Source organism: Sinohyriopsis cumingii, unplaced genomic scaffold (genome assembly GCF_028554795.1).
Source record: "Sinohyriopsis cumingii isolate HCF-2022 unplaced genomic scaffold, ASM2855479v2 utg000881l, whole genome shotgun sequence".
Lineage (NCBI taxonomy): Eukaryota > Metazoa > Mollusca > Bivalvia > Unionida > Unionidae > Sinohyriopsis > Sinohyriopsis cumingii.
The window spans coordinates 1,475,101-1,493,267 of record NW_028315939.1 but is presented as its reverse complement, the minus strand read 5'-3'; the positions used below and the strand labels follow the sequence as shown (position 1 = coordinate 1,493,267).

General features: G+C 40.5%; 2 protein-coding genes and 1 long non-coding RNA gene across 3 annotated transcripts in view; all 3 read right to left on the bottom strand.

The window, feature by feature from the left end:
• Nucleotides 1–14,997, bottom strand: part of LOC149773131 (uncharacterized) — a 125,506-nt gene extending 110,509 nt beyond the window's left edge. The window contains exon 1 of the long non-coding RNA XR_016417464.1: nt 14,767–14,997. This is a non-coding gene — a long non-coding RNA (uncharacterized LOC149773131). The remainder of the gene's footprint in view (nt 1–14,766) is intronic.
• Nucleotides 6,329–8,140, bottom strand: LOC149773133 (uncharacterized). Its single transcript, XM_089946776.1, has 2 exons — nt 7,952–8,140; nt 6,329–6,712 (listed from the first exon to the last, which is right to left on the bottom strand). Exons 1-2 carry the CDS (start codon nt 8,138–8,140, stop codon nt 6,329–6,331), a joined length of 573 nt encoding a protein of 190 aa, XP_089802902.1.
• LOC149773132 (uncharacterized) lies at nt 8,292–8,615 on the bottom strand. The gene has a single exon (XM_089946775.1). It carries the CDS (start codon nt 8,613–8,615, stop codon nt 8,292–8,294), a length of 324 nt encoding a protein of 107 aa, XP_089802901.1.
• Nucleotides 14,998–18,167: the final 3,170 nt, after the last annotated feature.

The following is an 18,167-nucleotide window of genomic DNA, read 5'->3' as shown; positions in this document are numbered from 1 at the left end:
GTGACTCTCACATGTTTGGCGCTAAGTTTGGGAGCGGTCCGAATAAAACAGGAAACTGGATATAGAACTGAAACAAACTTAAGTCGGCTGCTGGTGTGAACGGTTAGAGTCTTGGTCAGAAGCAGACTGTCGGGGACATTCGGGGCGCTCTTGCTTTCTGTGGATTGTACTGGTGGCATTCATTTGCGGTTAAGGGGCCATCCATTAGTACGTACATACAAATCTGGCAAAGCTTGACCCCTCCCCCTCCCTATATGCATGCGTACTTTTTTTTACCCCTCCCCCCCACACTGCGTACGTACGCTTGATCCACCCACCCCAATTATATAGAACAGTCTATATTTAATCCACGCAGAAACGACCAAGGATTAATGATATTAACGTGTTTCATAAAACTGATAGTCTACCGACGTTGAATATCTGGCTGCATCAAAGAAATAAGCTGCGTAACTTTGAAAGGTTTGTCTAGTGTCCGCTAAAGTTCAAACGCCGACAGTTGAACAGGTTACATATTAGACTAATTATTGTCGAGGTTTCCTATGTGTACGTACATTATTAGTAGACTCACCCCCACCCACACACACACACACAAGCGTATGCATTTGGGTTATATATAAAAACCTACCCCCCCCCAGGCCGCTCAGGTGGCCTGGTGGTTAGAGCGTCGGTCTCGGATGCGGGAGGTCGTGGGTTCCATCCCCGGCCGAGTCATACCATAGACTTACAAAAATGGTACTGACTGGTCAGCCTGGTGTCAGGATAATGTGACTCGGTGGGACATCATGCTACATGTCTCAGTGCTAGACATCACTATAAACTGCCACACTGCAGACATCGTAGCGATATGACTGAAAAACTGTATAAAGCTACGTTAAAAATCCAAATCACACACACACACACCTACCTCCCCCCCCCCCCGGGGCCCCGAGTGGCCGAGTGGTCTAAAGCGCTCTCCGTTACGGATCACTGCCATCTCATCTCTGACTGCGTAGGTTCGAGTCTCGGATTCGGCCAATGTGGGTATGTGAGAAAGCTTGCCAGTAGCTTCTCGAGGGTCGGTGGTTCTTTCCGGGGATTTCCTGGGTTCTTCCTCCACCATTAATACTGGCCGCCATGTATAGCCTATCTTGTGTTGAAAAATGGCGTTAAACCCTACAACAACAACAACAACAACCTCCCCCCCACCCACCATGCGTACTTACTAAATGGATGGCCCCATAGCGCACAAATTAAATAGCACGCAAACACGTGCACACTAAGGAGTTGTGCGGCCAACAGGCGATATACGACTATAATCCAAAGAGAGAAAGAAATCTTCCTTACATCCTAAATGTATCTACCATCGACAAAATTTGATCCTTATCGTGATCTGATTGGCTTTTAGACATTGGAAACTTCTACACTCAATGACTAAGTGGTTTAGCAAAACACTATTTAGTATTAATTAGGTATAGGGTGATTTTAATGAAACAACTATTCAGTACACCACAAGATTAACCAACAGGTGCTTTCTTTGTTACACTGTGGTGTGATGGGTTGCTATCCCGCCACAGTGGTATGTGTGTTATTGTTGGGGTGGGGTGCTTCCAGTATTTTATTTAAATTATTATAGAAGTCCCACCCAGGGTCAATTTCGGTTGAAGTCAAATTAGTGAAAGATAGATGTGAAGCTCCAAGCCCCCAGTCAGCAAAGTCGACGGTTAAATGATTGGATATATAAAAAAAGTGAAATTCATCGAAAAACAATTTAATGACAATTCAATAGTCAAATTATTAAAATTTCCCAAGTACTCTCCTTCCGCTCGACACTGTGGTAGCCTACTGCATCACTTGATTAGTAGTGTGAGATAGCTTTCCACCTGTCTTTGTATTCTACTCATCTGTGTATTCTTCTCTCATATTCCTCCCATTCAGTCTCCTCTTCCTCCCTACTTTCTCCAAATTCCTTCTCCTCCTCTACTTCTTTCTCCTTCTCCACTTTCTCCTCCTCGACTCCTTTTCCTCCTCCTCCTCCTCCTCGACTCTCTCCACCGACTAAACTTGTCGGCTCCGACTGCTCTGCTAGTCTTACTTTCGTCTCCCTTCTTAGAGACTCGGGACTTAACTGAATCGGAAGTTCTGTCCAACAAAAAAAGCTTCCTGTGAAAACACAAGGACGGTGCAATATTTTCCTTAGCCCTCTCATCTCACACTACACCCAGCCTATCATCAGATAACGGCTATTAAATTTCTTCGGTCATGCGTTCATTCACATCGAAATACTCATACGTTCTTGTATGGTAAAACAACGTCGTAATAAAAGCACAGTATCAATTATTTCTCATACATACATCAATAAATTGCGTCACATCAGTACATATTCCTAATTCCATTATACTAAACAAGATCACAGCAATGAGACGCATTTCTTCACATTAAAACTCGCACAAAGTAAACAAATATCCAAATATCCATGCTCTGATATATCAGTACATCCATATTAACTAATCTTAAACACTTTAACCATTTTCCAAATTCACAATTCAAGCATGTATAAATTCAAATATATGACATGAATAGTTTACTATGAAGTAACCTAACAGCGAATTACAAAATTAATTCTGAACACAAGCTAACAATCTACATAATTCTCTACATAAAACTCAAGCTCATTTCTCAAATACACATGTAAATTAAACACTACAAAGGTAATTATACATACTAAACGATCCTAGTAATTAAGTATACATACTATGCATAATTACAATTACAATGCCGTAATATTCTGCAAAACTCGAGCAAATAACTTACCGACCTTTACGAAGCTTTGTATTTCCTTAGAATCTCCTCTCGAAGTTTTACCGCCAAATTACGAGTAGCGTCCTCGGGGTAACCATATATTGCTCAGCAATCTTCCTGGGCGAGACTAAAGTTTTGCATGCTAGTTATAAGTTATAATTCGGATCGAAATTGTTATCACACCCTCTATCTCAATTCCAATTGGGTGCCGCTTTGACCCGATCCAGTCAAAATTAGCGGGCAATGTCTTCTCGCTGTCTGTCCACGTGGGGCCTTATTTAGAACACGCCCCAGTCCCCCTCGCGAGTTCCTCTGATCTTAGGACTAAAATGCAACACATAGGTGGGAAGTCGCGCGATCTAACGCCTGTGCCGATTCAAGATGCCGGGTCTTCTCTCTGGTCACGGTAACCTTGCGCAAGAGATTAGGTAACCCTAGCCTGAGGAAATCTTTAGACATCAAACCGTGGCATGTAATAATACCTTAGTTTATACACGACTTACTAACTGGGATGAGCAAGCGTGATATACAAATTGTATGATACGATTTTAAAACTGATTTCCATCTACTCCACCAGTTTATATGAATCATATGCTAGCAACCCATTACTTGAGATCGAATGGTTTTGAACTGATGCATTTTCAAATATGTTGTAATAATCATGTGTGATTGGTCACTGTACACATTTCACTTCAAGGAAATGGCAGATAGTGCATCGTATATTATTTTCTGCATTTAAGATTAAAAGTGTTGTTTTCCACATGGAATTTGTTCAGTAATAGTATCGACGATAACAGAAATTGAAAGTTTGTGAGTCGAACCAATCATTTGTCTTCTATATCATACGTGACATGCAAACACGTTTATAACCGAATTCCAATTTTGTTCGAGTTCACAGCAGTGTATCTGCTCATATTTACTGCTTCCTTTTGTGAAGGAAATAGAACCATCATACATGTATATCTGAAGCGGAGAGTGACCTACATAAAGATGTGTTACATAATCAAACAATACACAACATATATGTCCAAATCTTTAAATATTTTCATGTCCCAATCACTTGTTTCTTGTTGTTGTTGCATGCTAGATTACTAATTGCATCAAAGATGATGAATTATACACGTATAGGCCAATCTATTGTTATTCAACATATTTTTTTAGAGTCTTCTGAAATGCGATCACTGTACTGCGTGTCTGTTCTAACACTTTGCTGATTGGAGCTCGTTTTTTTTTCTTACATCTTTCCGATCGTGTGTAGCGTGTTTTTTTTTTTATTATTCTTTTGTTTTTATGTATCTCAATTGCATAACTCCGTAAAACAGCCGTTCGAAGTTCTCTAACCGTCTACCGTTTTGATGTAAGGTTTCTTCATACCAACCAGGTCAATGGTGTCTTCATATCAACCAGGTCAATGGTGTCTTCATATCAACCAGGTCAAAGGTGTCTTCATATCAACCAGGTCAATGGTGTCTTCATATCAACCAGGTCAAAGGTGTCTTCATATCAACCAGGTCAATGGTGTCTTCATATCAACCAGGTCAATGGTGTCCTCATATCAACCAGGTCAATGGTGTCCTCATATCAACCAGGTCAATGGTGTCTTCATATCAACCAGGTCAATGGTGTCCATTATATTCTATTTCTGCGAGAGAGTTCAGTTGTAACATGGGGATCGTACATTTCGTAAGAGAAAAGAACGAGTCTTTTATTTTAATTTTATCTTTTTCGTCATAAGTGAAATAGTTTAACTGGAAATGTGGATGGATACAACTATTCCGAAATAAATAAAAGATCCGCAACTGTCACAGCCTTAAAATACACGTCTTAATCGTACATCATTAACAAGTTCACATACAGTCAAACAAAACGGAATGATGTTGGCTGCCATTAAAGAAGGATTGTGAGATTCTTTTTAAAGGGAAATACATTAGCACATAGGTATGTAAAAACAACATGATGCAAAGAATGGTTACAGCATCTACTAGTAGGTCATCTAAGTGCCGTTTGCTCCAATCGGATGTTTGCTTGGCTCCAAGCCAATCAGTATAGCTACCACATTTTAAGACGATCAAGGTGTTATGAATGACTTCAATGCCAACTGCGTAGATGGGGGGGGGGAGGTAGGAAAGATTAGATGTTGTAATACAAGTGATGCGTGTTGCTTGTTAGTGTTTTCAAAGTTTGATTTATAGTGGGAGAGTAATTATGTAAATAAATATATATGTGTGATTAAGATTTTTAACGTAGCTTTTTACAATTTTTCAGTCATTCTGCAGTGTAGCAGTTTATAGTGATGTCTAGCACTGGGGCATCAATCCGCAGACATGTAGCATGATGTCCCACCCAGTCATATTATCCTGACACCAGGCCGACCAGTCCTAACACTAACCACTAACCTCTTAATGCTGAGCGCCGAGCGAGGCAGCTGTTAGTACCATTTTTGTAAGTCTTTGGTATGACTCGACCGGGGTTCGAACCCGCGACCTCCCGGACGCTCTAACCACTAGGCCACCGGAGCGGTCATATATATATATATATATATATATATATATATATATATATATATATATATATATATATATATATATATATATATATATATATATATATACACAAGAAGAGGCATTTCATCTCATACGAGGCGCACCTACTGTTATTGTAAGTATTGTCGTCCTCTTACTCGTCGATAGCGTTATTGTCGTCTTCAGCATTTGCCTCTGGCATCATCTTTGTGAAAACTATCATTATCACTACACCCACCATTTAAACCACATAGCCAAAACTAAAACTACATATACTAAAACCAATGCCAGATTGGGAGGGGGTTCCTTGGTTTCCGGACCCTCACACCAGCTAAAATTACACCGTACATACACACACCACATACACACAAACGTACAGTCACTTGTCACTTGAAATTTGACTATCGTTTTATTCTTGCCCACATTTTTGGGGTATTTTGCACACTTTGAGTAAACAGACACATAACGTTTCTTTTGGTGCCCTTTGGAGAAAAGTCAGGGCCCTTTCGAAATTTTGGAAAACCTCCCCAAAACAATTGACCTGATCTGACCCCCAAACTCACCATAACAACAAAGCTGATATGCTATTAACCCCAACGCCTCATAATTCTTGCATCTTATTGGTTGACCATCAGTCTTGATGAAGTCAACCATGCGCTGATCTTCGCTGATGGGTCCTCATGTGGCTGATGAGTCCGATACGAGATGTGCATGTCCTGGAGCTGTGCGAAAACTGGAGGCATGGGTTGGTTCTTGACGTTGAGGCCTTTCTGCGTTCCCAAGCGTCGGCGACTTTCGTTCTGTGGGCATCCTCGAAGGTTCTGCACCCATTACTGCACGCCAGCCAGGTCTATCCTTGCCGCAGGACTCGAAGTTTATCACAGATATCGAAGAACATCTCGGGCTGTCCATGATAGAGTCTTTGAATCTTTTCTTCGGACGACCAATTTCTCTGTGTCCACTACATAGAGCTACATACAAAATCTGACATGGCATTCGAGACTACATCATGCTGATGACACGACCCGTCACCGGAGTCGGGCTCTCATTACCATCGATTCGATACTGGTTAAGCCTGCTCTATCCAGCACTTCTAGGTTTGTCACTCTGTCTTTCCATCTGACGCCCATAATCCAGCGCAGGGCTCTTCTGTGGAAGGGCTCAAATTGATTGATGTTCTTCTTGTATGTTGTCGAGGTCTCACATCCATATAGGAGGCTTGTTAGCACAACTGCTTTATATACCTTTATCTTGGTGGACAGTTTGATATTCCTGTGATTCAACACGTGAGAGCGGAGACGCTCTAATGACTGACTGGCACTGTTAATGCGTGCCGTTATCTCTTTGTCTAGCGATCCATCGGAAGATATGGTGCTTCCAAGGCTTTTGTGAGGGGGAAAATGTATGTCGATCTATGAAGAACACATTAGTTTGAGACCAGAGAACAATTAATTAGATTTATGGAGACAGGCGCTTGTTAAATCACTATACTGCAAGAATTTCTAAATGTCTGGTCAGGGAGGGCAGTGAGGCTAATTACACTTTTGTTTATATAGCAGCCAGACGGACTATTAGGGACACGGTTAAACTTCGATTTCATAGTGGAACTGTCAAAAATTTAAAATTTACATAAAGCGTTAGTCGCAACGTAGAAGATCAAACGGACCCCAGATGTGGCGCCTAGTTATAAAAGGCGGTAAATACATTTAATCCTGACTGGTTACGCTAAATAAGGGGCGTGTTTCCCCACACTAAATTTCCCAGTTTTAAATATCGCCACATCGGAAATCTAATTAGTCTAAGCTTTGCTGCAAGAGTAAACGTACAGCGGACTCCGTTTGAAAGATATTCTCTCTCGTAAAACACTTGTTCAAGGGACCAGAGGACTAAAAGTTCAACGGTCACAGTTTGGCTGTAGGAACGAGAAAAAACACAAGGGGAAAATAGCTCTTCCGACGTATCATCAGATGTACCTACGCAATGACGCAGTCAATTAGCTGTGTATCTACATGCTTGCATAACCACCTACCCACACAAAGAAAGAGGACCGAAGGGAGGTGAAGCAGCAGGAAGGTTGGAGAGAGGAAAGAAAAAGGAAGGAAAGAAAGGGCGAAAGGACAGAGAACAGCTACAGTGAAATTGGAGGGAATCAGAGCTAAGCAAGTTATGCAATTGTACAAGGCAACGATTTCGATTGTTCACTCGATCGTATGATGATTAATTCTATCAGTAAAACAGATCGACTATTTTTATAAATATATTTGTGTTTTGAAATTCGGTGAAAGATTTATACCAAAGAAATGTATTTTCCTAATGTATTGTATTATCTCCAGTATTTATGTAATTGATTAAATTTTGATTATTTTTTTCGTATGGGGGTTCGTGTCATTCTGTTCTATATATCTGCTCACATTTCTATTTATTCCACATATAAGTTTAATCGATCCAGGCAATAACACCGAGGGCGAGCATCTCCTAGATAACAAGAACCGAATAAAGCGGACACCTTGAAAGAAGGTATAATCCGGCAATCAACCCACACCACTTGCAAATGAGGGGCGTACCTTTACAGCTTTCAGATGGGTGTCTTCGATAGACACAATCGGGGGGGGGGGGCGAGCTATGGTGCCTGGGACAGGTTGGTTAAGTACCTCTGTCTTGTTCAGACTGATAGTGAGTCCGAAGAGTCTCGAGGCTTCCTTCAAGTGAGTAACGATGAACTGGAGATCTGCTTCCGTGAGTGCCATGAGAGCACAATCATCCGCAAAAAGTGCTTCAAGAATAAGTTTCTCCATTGTTTTGGACCGGGCATTCAGTTGGCGAAGGTCAAAGAGAGCCATCCAGTCTGTACTTTGTGTACACACCTTTCTGGAGATCACGTGTAGCATGGTTCAGAACACATGTGAAGAATAGGTTGAATAATACTGGGGCGAGAACGCAACCCTGCTTCACGCCGTTAGAAATGTTGAATGGCTTAGAGACATCCCCGTTCTAGAGAAAGAGTCTCGTCATGCCGTCGTCGAAAAGTCGTATCATCTTAATGAACTTCCTAGGGCAACTGAGTCGTGCTAAGATGACCCATATTGCATCTCTTTTGACCGTATCGAAGGACTTTGTGACCGTATCGAAGGACTTTGTGAGGTCTACGAAGACACCGTAGAAATTCATGCTTTGTTCAATGCACTTTTCTTGTATCTGTCTCACTGTGAAGATCATGTCGATCGTGCTCCGATCTGGTCTGAAGCCATATTGGGCCTCCGGCAGTATGGCTTCCGAGACATTACCAACCAGACGGTTGAGAAGGACGGGCGCCATAATCTTGCCTGAAATCGACAGGAGTGATATCCGCGATAGTTTCCACAGTCAGCTTTGTTCCCTTTGTTTTTGCATAAGGTGACAATCGTTGCGTCTTTGAACTCCTGTGGCATGGACTCCTCCCCCAAAATGCTTATCAGGATGCTATGCAATGCCTCAAGTACCTTAGGGCCAGCAGCTTTGAAATATTCAACAGGAATTCCACCCGCGTCTGGTGCCTTGGTGGGGGGGGGGGGCAAGTCCAGGTCCGAGATAGATGACTTCGGGACAATTGTGTCTAACGCTGCAGAGTCTACGGTGGAGGGCATGTCCAGTAGGTTGGAGAAGTGTTTCTTCCACCTTTCGGTGATACTCTCTTTGTCCTTGAACAGAGTGGTCCCGTCAGATGAGATTAGCGGGGTGCTGCAGGCTTTCGACGGTCCATAGATATCTTTCAGGGACCTAACAAAACTCTTTCGAGTTGTTAGTGTCTGCGTAACGCTGAACTTCATCTGCTTTGCGGTCCCACCAGCTATTTTGCATAATGCGGAGTTCTCTCTACAGGTGTTTGAAGCGATCACGTTTTGAGACTGAGTCAACGTCTTTCTGCCATATAGGCCTCTCGCTTTTGTTGAAGGAGGATGTTTATCACTTCGTTATTTTCGTCAAACTAGTCTTGGTGGACTTTTCTTTTGGGTCCTAGGATGACCTTCGCAGTCTCACTCAACATGTCCTTGAGCTGGTCCCACTTTAAGGTTGGGTCACCAGTCAGAGGTCCGTTCTTAGTCGGTAGATTTTCATTATGAGCTTGCTATTGCTCTCGCACCTGCGGATGGTTCATCCTTGCAGTGTTGAGCTTGATTAGGATAAGCTGTGTCTTTTTGCGTTGTGGCGGGACAATGCTGAGATGAAGGATGGCCCTGACTAATCGGTGGTCCGTCCAGCACTCGGCTCCCCTCCAAGGCTCTTGTTATCCGTACATCGCGGAAATCTCTGTTACGGACGATGATATGTATAGTTGATCAGATGCCATTGTTTGGATGCATCGTCCAAGTCGCTTTATACTTGCTCTTCTGACGGAAGAGTGTGTTCGAGATAGTCAGATTATTCTCTGAACACATCGACAGTAGAAGCAGTCCATTCGTGTTCATTTTTCCGATTCCATGCTGTCTCAATACTCCATTCCAGCTATCGTAGTCGTGACCCACTCGGGCGTTGAAGTACAACGAGTTTGTCGCAAGATGGGGTAGCTTTTACGAGGGTATCGAGACTTTCGTAGAAGGCCTCCTTGTCTTCTTCACTGCTGGTCAGCGGTCAACGTTGGGGCATACAAACTGATGATGGAGAAATTTAAATTTGAAATTCTCGCACCTAATATAGTACCTAACACAAGGGACTCTCCCAGTGGAATCAGTAATATAGGGTATAGGAAAGTTTACATTTTTGTTGTATACTTTGAGAACCTCACCTTTAAAATGCACCATATGACCATTTTATTGTCTTGACGTGCCGTTAAACCTTAGTACATAAAAGAATTATTATTCTCATTTCATGCCCTTATATTCTAGGGACAAATATCCAGTATAAGGCTTCCTTGGGGGATTGATGAAGGATGTTAGAAAAAGGGATAATTTTAAAGTTAATATCACGATAAATTAAAAAAATTATGTTAACCATCTTGTTTTTCATTCAGTTGAAGATCACCGCTCAAGAATAAAGGGCCCACTCTCAAAATACGAGTCAGACTGTACCCAATGACCTCCAAGAGTTCAAGACAACTATCAGTTTACGCCAGAGCAAACATTTCACACTAAATCCAAGAAAAACTATACCAAAATAAGTAAAATTAAATTTTTGATCGCACTTTACGCCTTTAGCACGATAATAATTGTACGAGTAAATGGGTTTTCATCTTCTATTACGCTGCAGTTCATCAATATTACATTAAGTGTGAATCATGAATGATAAGAAAATTTTTGGTTAATTACCATCACATTCAACGTCATCACAGTTAACGTCTTCCTCATCTCCAATCGCACATTTAAAAAAAATTATAAGACTTTTGAAAAATGATTAACTGTTTTCTTGGATAAATAATGTTTAGATCTGTCCTTGGACAACACGATGACAGAAATTGTGCAGAGACATTGTCAATTTTTGTAGAGTTATCAACCAAGTCATCAGTAAATGCAGTCAATTCTTCGTCTTTGTTGGAAATACCTCTTCTTCTATCTAACTCTTCATACAATTTTCTTGAAACTTTTCAGAATAATTACAGCAATAGAAGACGGCATGTGACACCTTAAAACCTGTCATTTGGGTTTCTATCTCTGACAAGAAGTATAATTACCTAAATGCTTCAGTCTTAGGCGACTTTTCTGAAGCCGTGCATACGCTAGCTCGTCAATACGTTTTTATACGGTTTTACATTCCTCAGATAGCTTCTATATGTTTGAATATACTAAACTTTGTGCGTACACCAGGTTTATTTCGATGAACATTAATTAAAACAAACAGGTATATAAAACATTTATAGATTTTTAAAGCTGTAAATCAAGTTATTCTCACACGTACTTTACAAATACAAAATCTATAAAAGATTGAGGGTCTCGGGTGGGCTCTGCTCGACCCACGTGGTTATGTGAGAAAGCCTGCCAGGGGTTTCCCATGGGCTGATTGTTTTTCTCTGATTCTTCCATCACCAAATATACTGGCCGCTATATATAGCCTATCGTGTGCTGAATAATGGCGTGAAACCAACAAAACGAAACCAAACAAATTCACTTTTCTCGATGGAAACTTTGCAAATATCTGCGACTGTTTAAATATCAAGATGTTATGTATACTTTGTTTCTTTAATTTGTTTATTAGTGTGAGTAGGCTCTACGCATTTCATAAACCCCGTCAATGGAGTGATTAAGGACAGAACACATCATTTGACACGGTTATCCTGTCTCCCATTCGTCACTCTCAAGACAAGACACTTTATTTTTAATAGTTGTACTCAATCTGAATTATGGGTAATTTGTATGCAGCAGTTGCTCATTCTTTGTATCATGTGTGACGTTTATAAAACCACTCATCAAATATCAGATAGCTTGTCACTTACAAGTAAGTGTGTGTGGTTTGGATTTTAACGTAGCTTACACCATTTTTCAGTCATATCGTTACGATGTCTGCAGTGTGGCAGTTTATCGTGATGTTTGTTATAGGGTTTAACGCCATTTTCAGCACAATATATGCTACACATGGCGGCCAGTATAAATGGTGAAGGAAGAACCCTGGAAAACCCCGTAAAGAACCACCGACCCACGAGAAGTTACCTGCAAGCTTTCTCACATACGCACATTGGCCGAGCCCGAGACTCGAACCCACGCAGAGGTGAGATAGCAGTGATCCGTAACGGTGAGCACCTTTTACCACTCGGCCACTCAGGGCCCCCAGTTGATAGGGATGTCTAACACTGGAGCATCATGCCACAGACATGTAGCATCATGTCCCACCTAGTCACATTATCCTGACACAAGGCCGACCAGTCTTAACACTAACCTCTCCATGCTGAGCACCTAGTGAGGCAGCTGTTCGTACCATTTTTATAAGTCTTTGGTATGACCCGGCCAGGGTTCGAACCCGCGACCTCCCGCATCAGAGGCGGACGCTCTTATCACAAGGAGCGGTCTGATTCACTTAATCACACTATCAATACTAGTACATGATTGTGCTCTCTCTCTCTCTCTCTCTCTCTCTCTCTCTCTCTCTCTCTCTTTCACTCTCTCTCTCTCTCTCTGATACACATGTACACACACGCAGCGATCGGATACAGCTCAACAGACTGACCACGCTAAGAAGGCAATAAGATGAAGTTCCGGTTAAACCTCACAAGTGCAGTGCCCTCTACAAGAAAACGTCCAAACTTATGTGTCAGCAAAACGGTTGTTTTTGTTTTGGGTTTAACGCCATTTTTCAGCACATGACAGGCTATTCATGGCGGACAGCATAACTGGTGGAGGAAGAACCAAGGAAACATCCGGGAAGTACCACCGACCAACCAGAAGCATCTAGCAAGCTTTCTCACACACCCACAAGGCTATGCCCAAGACTCAAACCCACGTGGACAGAGGTGAGATGGCAGTGATTAGTAAAGGCAAGCGCTTGAGACCATTCGGACATCCGGGTCCCCTCGGCAAAACAGAATATAAATACGAATTTTTTTCCGAACATTTGGTTCAATTGTACTCAGATTGTACATACATGTTTATAATAAATAGAACGAACTCTATTCACTGAGTATAGCATAACGCTGATTTTCATTATATGCAAGGAATGGCATGATCTCCCTATGGATGCACATCAGATATCATTTTCAAACATGTAACAAAAACGTATCCAATATCCAAGATCTCAAAGACATTAAGTATAATATTTATATCAAGTGATTAATCGCGAAACACGTGTAGTTTTAACAATTTTTCAGTCATATCGCTTCGATGACTGCAAATGTAGCAGTTTATTGTGATGTCTAACACTGGGGTATCATGCCGCATACATGTATCATTAAGTCCCAACCAGCCACGTTATCCTGACAGACCGACCAGTCCTAACAATAACATCTTATTGCTGATCGCCAAGCGAGGCAACTTTGAGCCATTTATAAGTCTTTGCTATGACCCAGCCGGGGTTCGAGCCCACTACTTCTCGCATCCGAGGCGGACGCTTTAACCATTTAGGCCACCGGAGCGGATGTTGATCACACAGCGAAAGTAACTGGGGGTTTATTATTTATACTATCATTGCCTGAATGTCCTTTCACTTGGAATTTTGGAGATATTGAAACAAATTAATTATTTTTGCAATGAGCCCAACTCTCTCTCTCTCCCTCTCCCTCTCTCTCTCTCTCTCTCTCACACACACACACACGATATGTTTTATCTCTAATGCACTTTACTTGATATTTGCATTCATGACTTGTTTGGATCTGTGACAGCTCCCACTGTAATGTAAACGTAATGACCACCTCGATGACCCACACCAGAGTAGATAGTTACAGTTGCTCACCAAACACAACCGATCGATTAAAATTTAAAGCGCAACGCGGGAAAAATAAGCTCGAGCCACATGTCATTTGAAACGAAAACTGCAACTATAACAGAAAACATCCTATGCGCCGTCGCCATCGCATACAAACGGATGTATGATGATTCAATACGTCGCTTGCACACGCGGCGGTGAAACTGCATAACACTTTAAAGAACTCACGTTTTATAAAGACAACATATGAACGATTTGACCAATCCGAATGTAGCTGTCATGTAATGTTCGTAGCTGACATCAAAGAAAAAATCGATGATTTAATACATTAACACTCTGATTTTATATATATATATATATATATATATATATATATATATATATATATATATATATATATATATATATATATATATATATATCGATAATGAATGTGTGCGCATAGCAAATTATACGTCCCTAACATGAATAGGACTAAATTTACACTAGCATTGGCTGAAGATCCAGTCACTTAAAATTTGGAGATATTGAAGAGATTATGGGTTTTTTGTTTTTTTTTTTCATTCAATGGGCCAAACTCTCTCTCTCTCTCAAAGATGAATTCCATCAAGATGCACTCAACTTGACACTTGGATTTAGTCATTAACTTTGTCAATAAGACTTGTTTGAGTCTATGACTGCCCCTACTCTGCACCATTCATACCTAAACCGCTGACCCACGTCTATGACGCACATCGTTATGGTTGACCACCTACTAGCCCACCACAATCGATGTACTAAACATTACAGCTCAATGAATGTTGATTTTTTTTTTAAATGTACGCAAATACGGCTTTCACGTTTTTTGAATGCTGCTGACATCACAAAAGCACACGAATCAAGCGGGCCAATCGCGTAAGAATAAAATATTTGTTTCATTTTTTTCCATATGTGTTTCGTCTTGAACTGAATTATGTACCATCGTCGGTCTTATGTACACCATTTTGTACACTTTATCATTGGAATGAATACTTGCATACGGAAACAATGAATATACATTTATCAGTATTGTATTTGCCAACCCACACCCCACCCCAATCATGGAATTATTTATTATGGCTGAACTCGTCGTCCGTACTGATGAAACAAATGAGAATGTTCCTACCTTTTTGCTGTTTTTTTTTCTTCTTACTCCCGTCTACTTGTGTGAAAAAATGGGATGGAATTCTGCCGTTAATCATATCCCAAAAAAAACTCCTGTCATACCCATGCTTTTTGTGTATTGACCTTGAATGATACAGAAGGCACTGACGGTTTAAACTTCATTCAGATTACACAGCACAAAACGATTCACAAGTATTATCGTAAAGCGTTCAAATTTATAGATGTCGCATATTGAAACGTTTTACATGAATTACAACAAATTCTGATACATACATTAAGTCCTTCATTCTTACTGCTGCCTTTCCTTTAAAGTTTCAATGTGCACATCAGAAGATTTACACACAAACCAATTATCAGTAAAGTTTCTATTTATTCGTTTATTCGCTATTATCTTTAAATGAAGATTCTTGGGAAGTATTCAAACAACACATATTTACAAACAACTATTCATTTAGTTCCATATGTTACCTAAATATTTAAAATGCAAGGTGATTTCGTTTGCTTTGTCTCTCACCTGTAATGGCACTACATTAAATTCTCTTTACCTGGAAAAAAAATGTATTTTTTCCTCCAACCCTGTGTAAAATTTACCTTTGAATGAGCTTCGACCGAGTTATTGTTAAAGTACCTGTTTATATCAAAAATTAGGTCACCCCTGGATCAAGGCATGTTTACAATAACGCAACCTTTATATTTACAAAACACGGGGAAAAATGGGCCTATACGTTGCGCGTGGCCCGATCAGTATTTCGGTCAAAGCGATAAATCCAGTAGAATGAACTAGGTAACTACGTCACTTGGTAACGTGACTGCTGACTCGCATATCTTCGCCCTGAGCAGAAACTCAAAACAACATTTTGACTGAAGAGATAATTACAGTTAAAATATATCACAGTGGCGGGGCTTTAACCGACAACAGTCTAATGAAAACTTACCTTTCAAACATTAAGTAAAGGAGATTCAAAATTTGCATTAATTGAAGCAATTTATGAGCAATCTCAATCTTGCATGTGGGACAGCATATGTGCTGCGAGATCGTTTGTTTACCATGCACCATCACTCCTATACTGTGAGTTATTTTGTTTACTTGCCAACTACATGACAAGCATTTTGAATACGAGTATGCTTATTATATCGGAAATATAATTTAAATGACTGAACGACTTTTTTGGTCTTGAAACATGTTTTTCAAACACTAGAGAAATACTCAAATACCAAAAGCTCTTATACGGTATTTAAAAGAGTCTGTCCTTCTTAAATTTCTAAATATGTTTTCAAACGATGTAAGAAGTTTTTTTAAAAATTTTTTATTTAACTTTTATTCTGAAGTCTCTTGGCTTTAAAATTTTCCTCTTAAACAATTTCCAATTGTGTTAAAGTTTGTGGGGATAAAAGAGTCTCAGTGTATTGAAGCTTTTTGTGGTTTCAGGAAGTTATATGACCGCTCCGGTGGTCTAAGCGGTTAGAGCGTCCGCCTCGGATGCAGGAGGTCGCGGTTCGAACCCCGGCCGGGTCATAGCAAAGATTTACATAACTGGCATTAACAGATGCCTCGCTAGGCGCTCAGCATTAAGAGGTTAGTGTTAGGACTGGTCGGCCTGGTTTCAAGATAATGTGATTGAATGGGACATGATAAAGTGCCACACTGCCGATATCGGAGCGATATGACTGAAATATTGTTAAACGTACGCTACAAATCGAAATTACACACACACACACACACACACACACACGTACATACTTATATATTACCTTCATCTTTGTTACAGAAAAACCAAAAACGAAACCAAATGCCATCTTAATAAGCTCAGATGCATCATACTGACCAGTTAGTGTTGCAACACCTTCCACAGCTGAAAGGAACAGTTTTAGTGTTGCAACATTTTCGAAAGCTGAATTGACTATTTAGAGTTTTAAGTTTCCACAGCTGAATGGTCCAGTTAGGATTGTAACACTCTCCACAGCTGAATGGTCCAGTTAGGGTAGTAACACTCTCGACAGCTGAATGGTCCATTTAGGGTAGTAACACTCTCCACAACTGAATGGTCAAGTTAGGATTGTAACAATTTACAAAGATGCAAAACAGCCAAGCAGAAGTAGTGAAGGGGGGCACTATACGTACAATGGGAATTAGCATTAAAAAACACCTTGGGGCACTATACGTACAATGGAAATTTAACATGGAGAAAAATCGTGGGGCACTATACGTACAAGGGGAATTTAACATGGTGATAAATCGTGGGGCACTTTACGTACAAGGGGAATTTAACATGGGAATAGAGTTTGGGCTTGTTTAGGGACAAGGGGAATTGAACATGGGATTTTTTTTTTAAAAAAAAATTTTTAAAAAAAGGGGTAGGCAATTCAAAAGACTATCTCTTTTCGAGAAATATGGCTGGCCCTGAAAAGGGCCTTTGGGTTTTCTTCTTCTTCTAATTTCTTCTTTTCCTCCACCAACTTCTTATTTTATCTCCAACACTCTTTCTCTTCTTTTTTTTCTCCTTCTCTTCTTTCTTCTCTTCCTCCTCTTCTTCTTTCTTCCTCTTCTCATTTTCCTCTTCTCTTTCAATTTTTTCGTTCCATGTTCTTATTCTTATCTTTTCCTCTTCATCCTCCTTCTCCTCCTTGATCTCTTTCATTACACCACTAATCTTGTCCTTTGCTTTCCTTAAATTGTTAATTTCCATCTTTACACGATGGGGACTATAGGAATAATGGTCTTCAACCAGTCTTAATAGCATCTGTTCCATTATTCCTAAATTGTCTAAAACGTCTTGCAAGGTTTGTAATTTGTCCATTTGGTTTGACGCCATCTTCTTTGTATTCTTTGCAGAATGGTTTGAACGACGAATACTGTGGGTTCTTATACGAAAAGCGCGTACGTGAAGGAAAACATCCCCCTAAAACATAAAATGGATCTTACCTAGATGATGACCGAACATCGCGCGGACGTGAAGGAAAACATCCCCACTTTTCTCATTTCATATAATATAACCCTAACTATACTCTCCACATTTGCTAAGAAACCCATAATCTACTATTCACACCAACATACCTGAGCTCTTACAAACACACAAACACATACACTTCCACTATTAATAAAGAGTTAGTGTTTATTTTCTCACTACTCTACCTACATACATTGGCAAATTAATAGTTATTTCTTTTCTAGAGTATTGGGTAGCCCTGAAAAGGGCTGTTTTGTTTGGAACTTCATGGGCACCTGGTTAATGGTGGCACCTTCCAGGCCTGGCGCCACATACACATCTTATCCCCCAGTTACTTTTTACCTTTTGGGGGGAGAGAGCAGAGGCAGGATATGTTGCTTCAGAATCCCAATTTTCACTCTCTGGGATTTTGAAATTTCTTCTCTCCTTTTCCTCCTCTTCTTTGTTTCTTCTT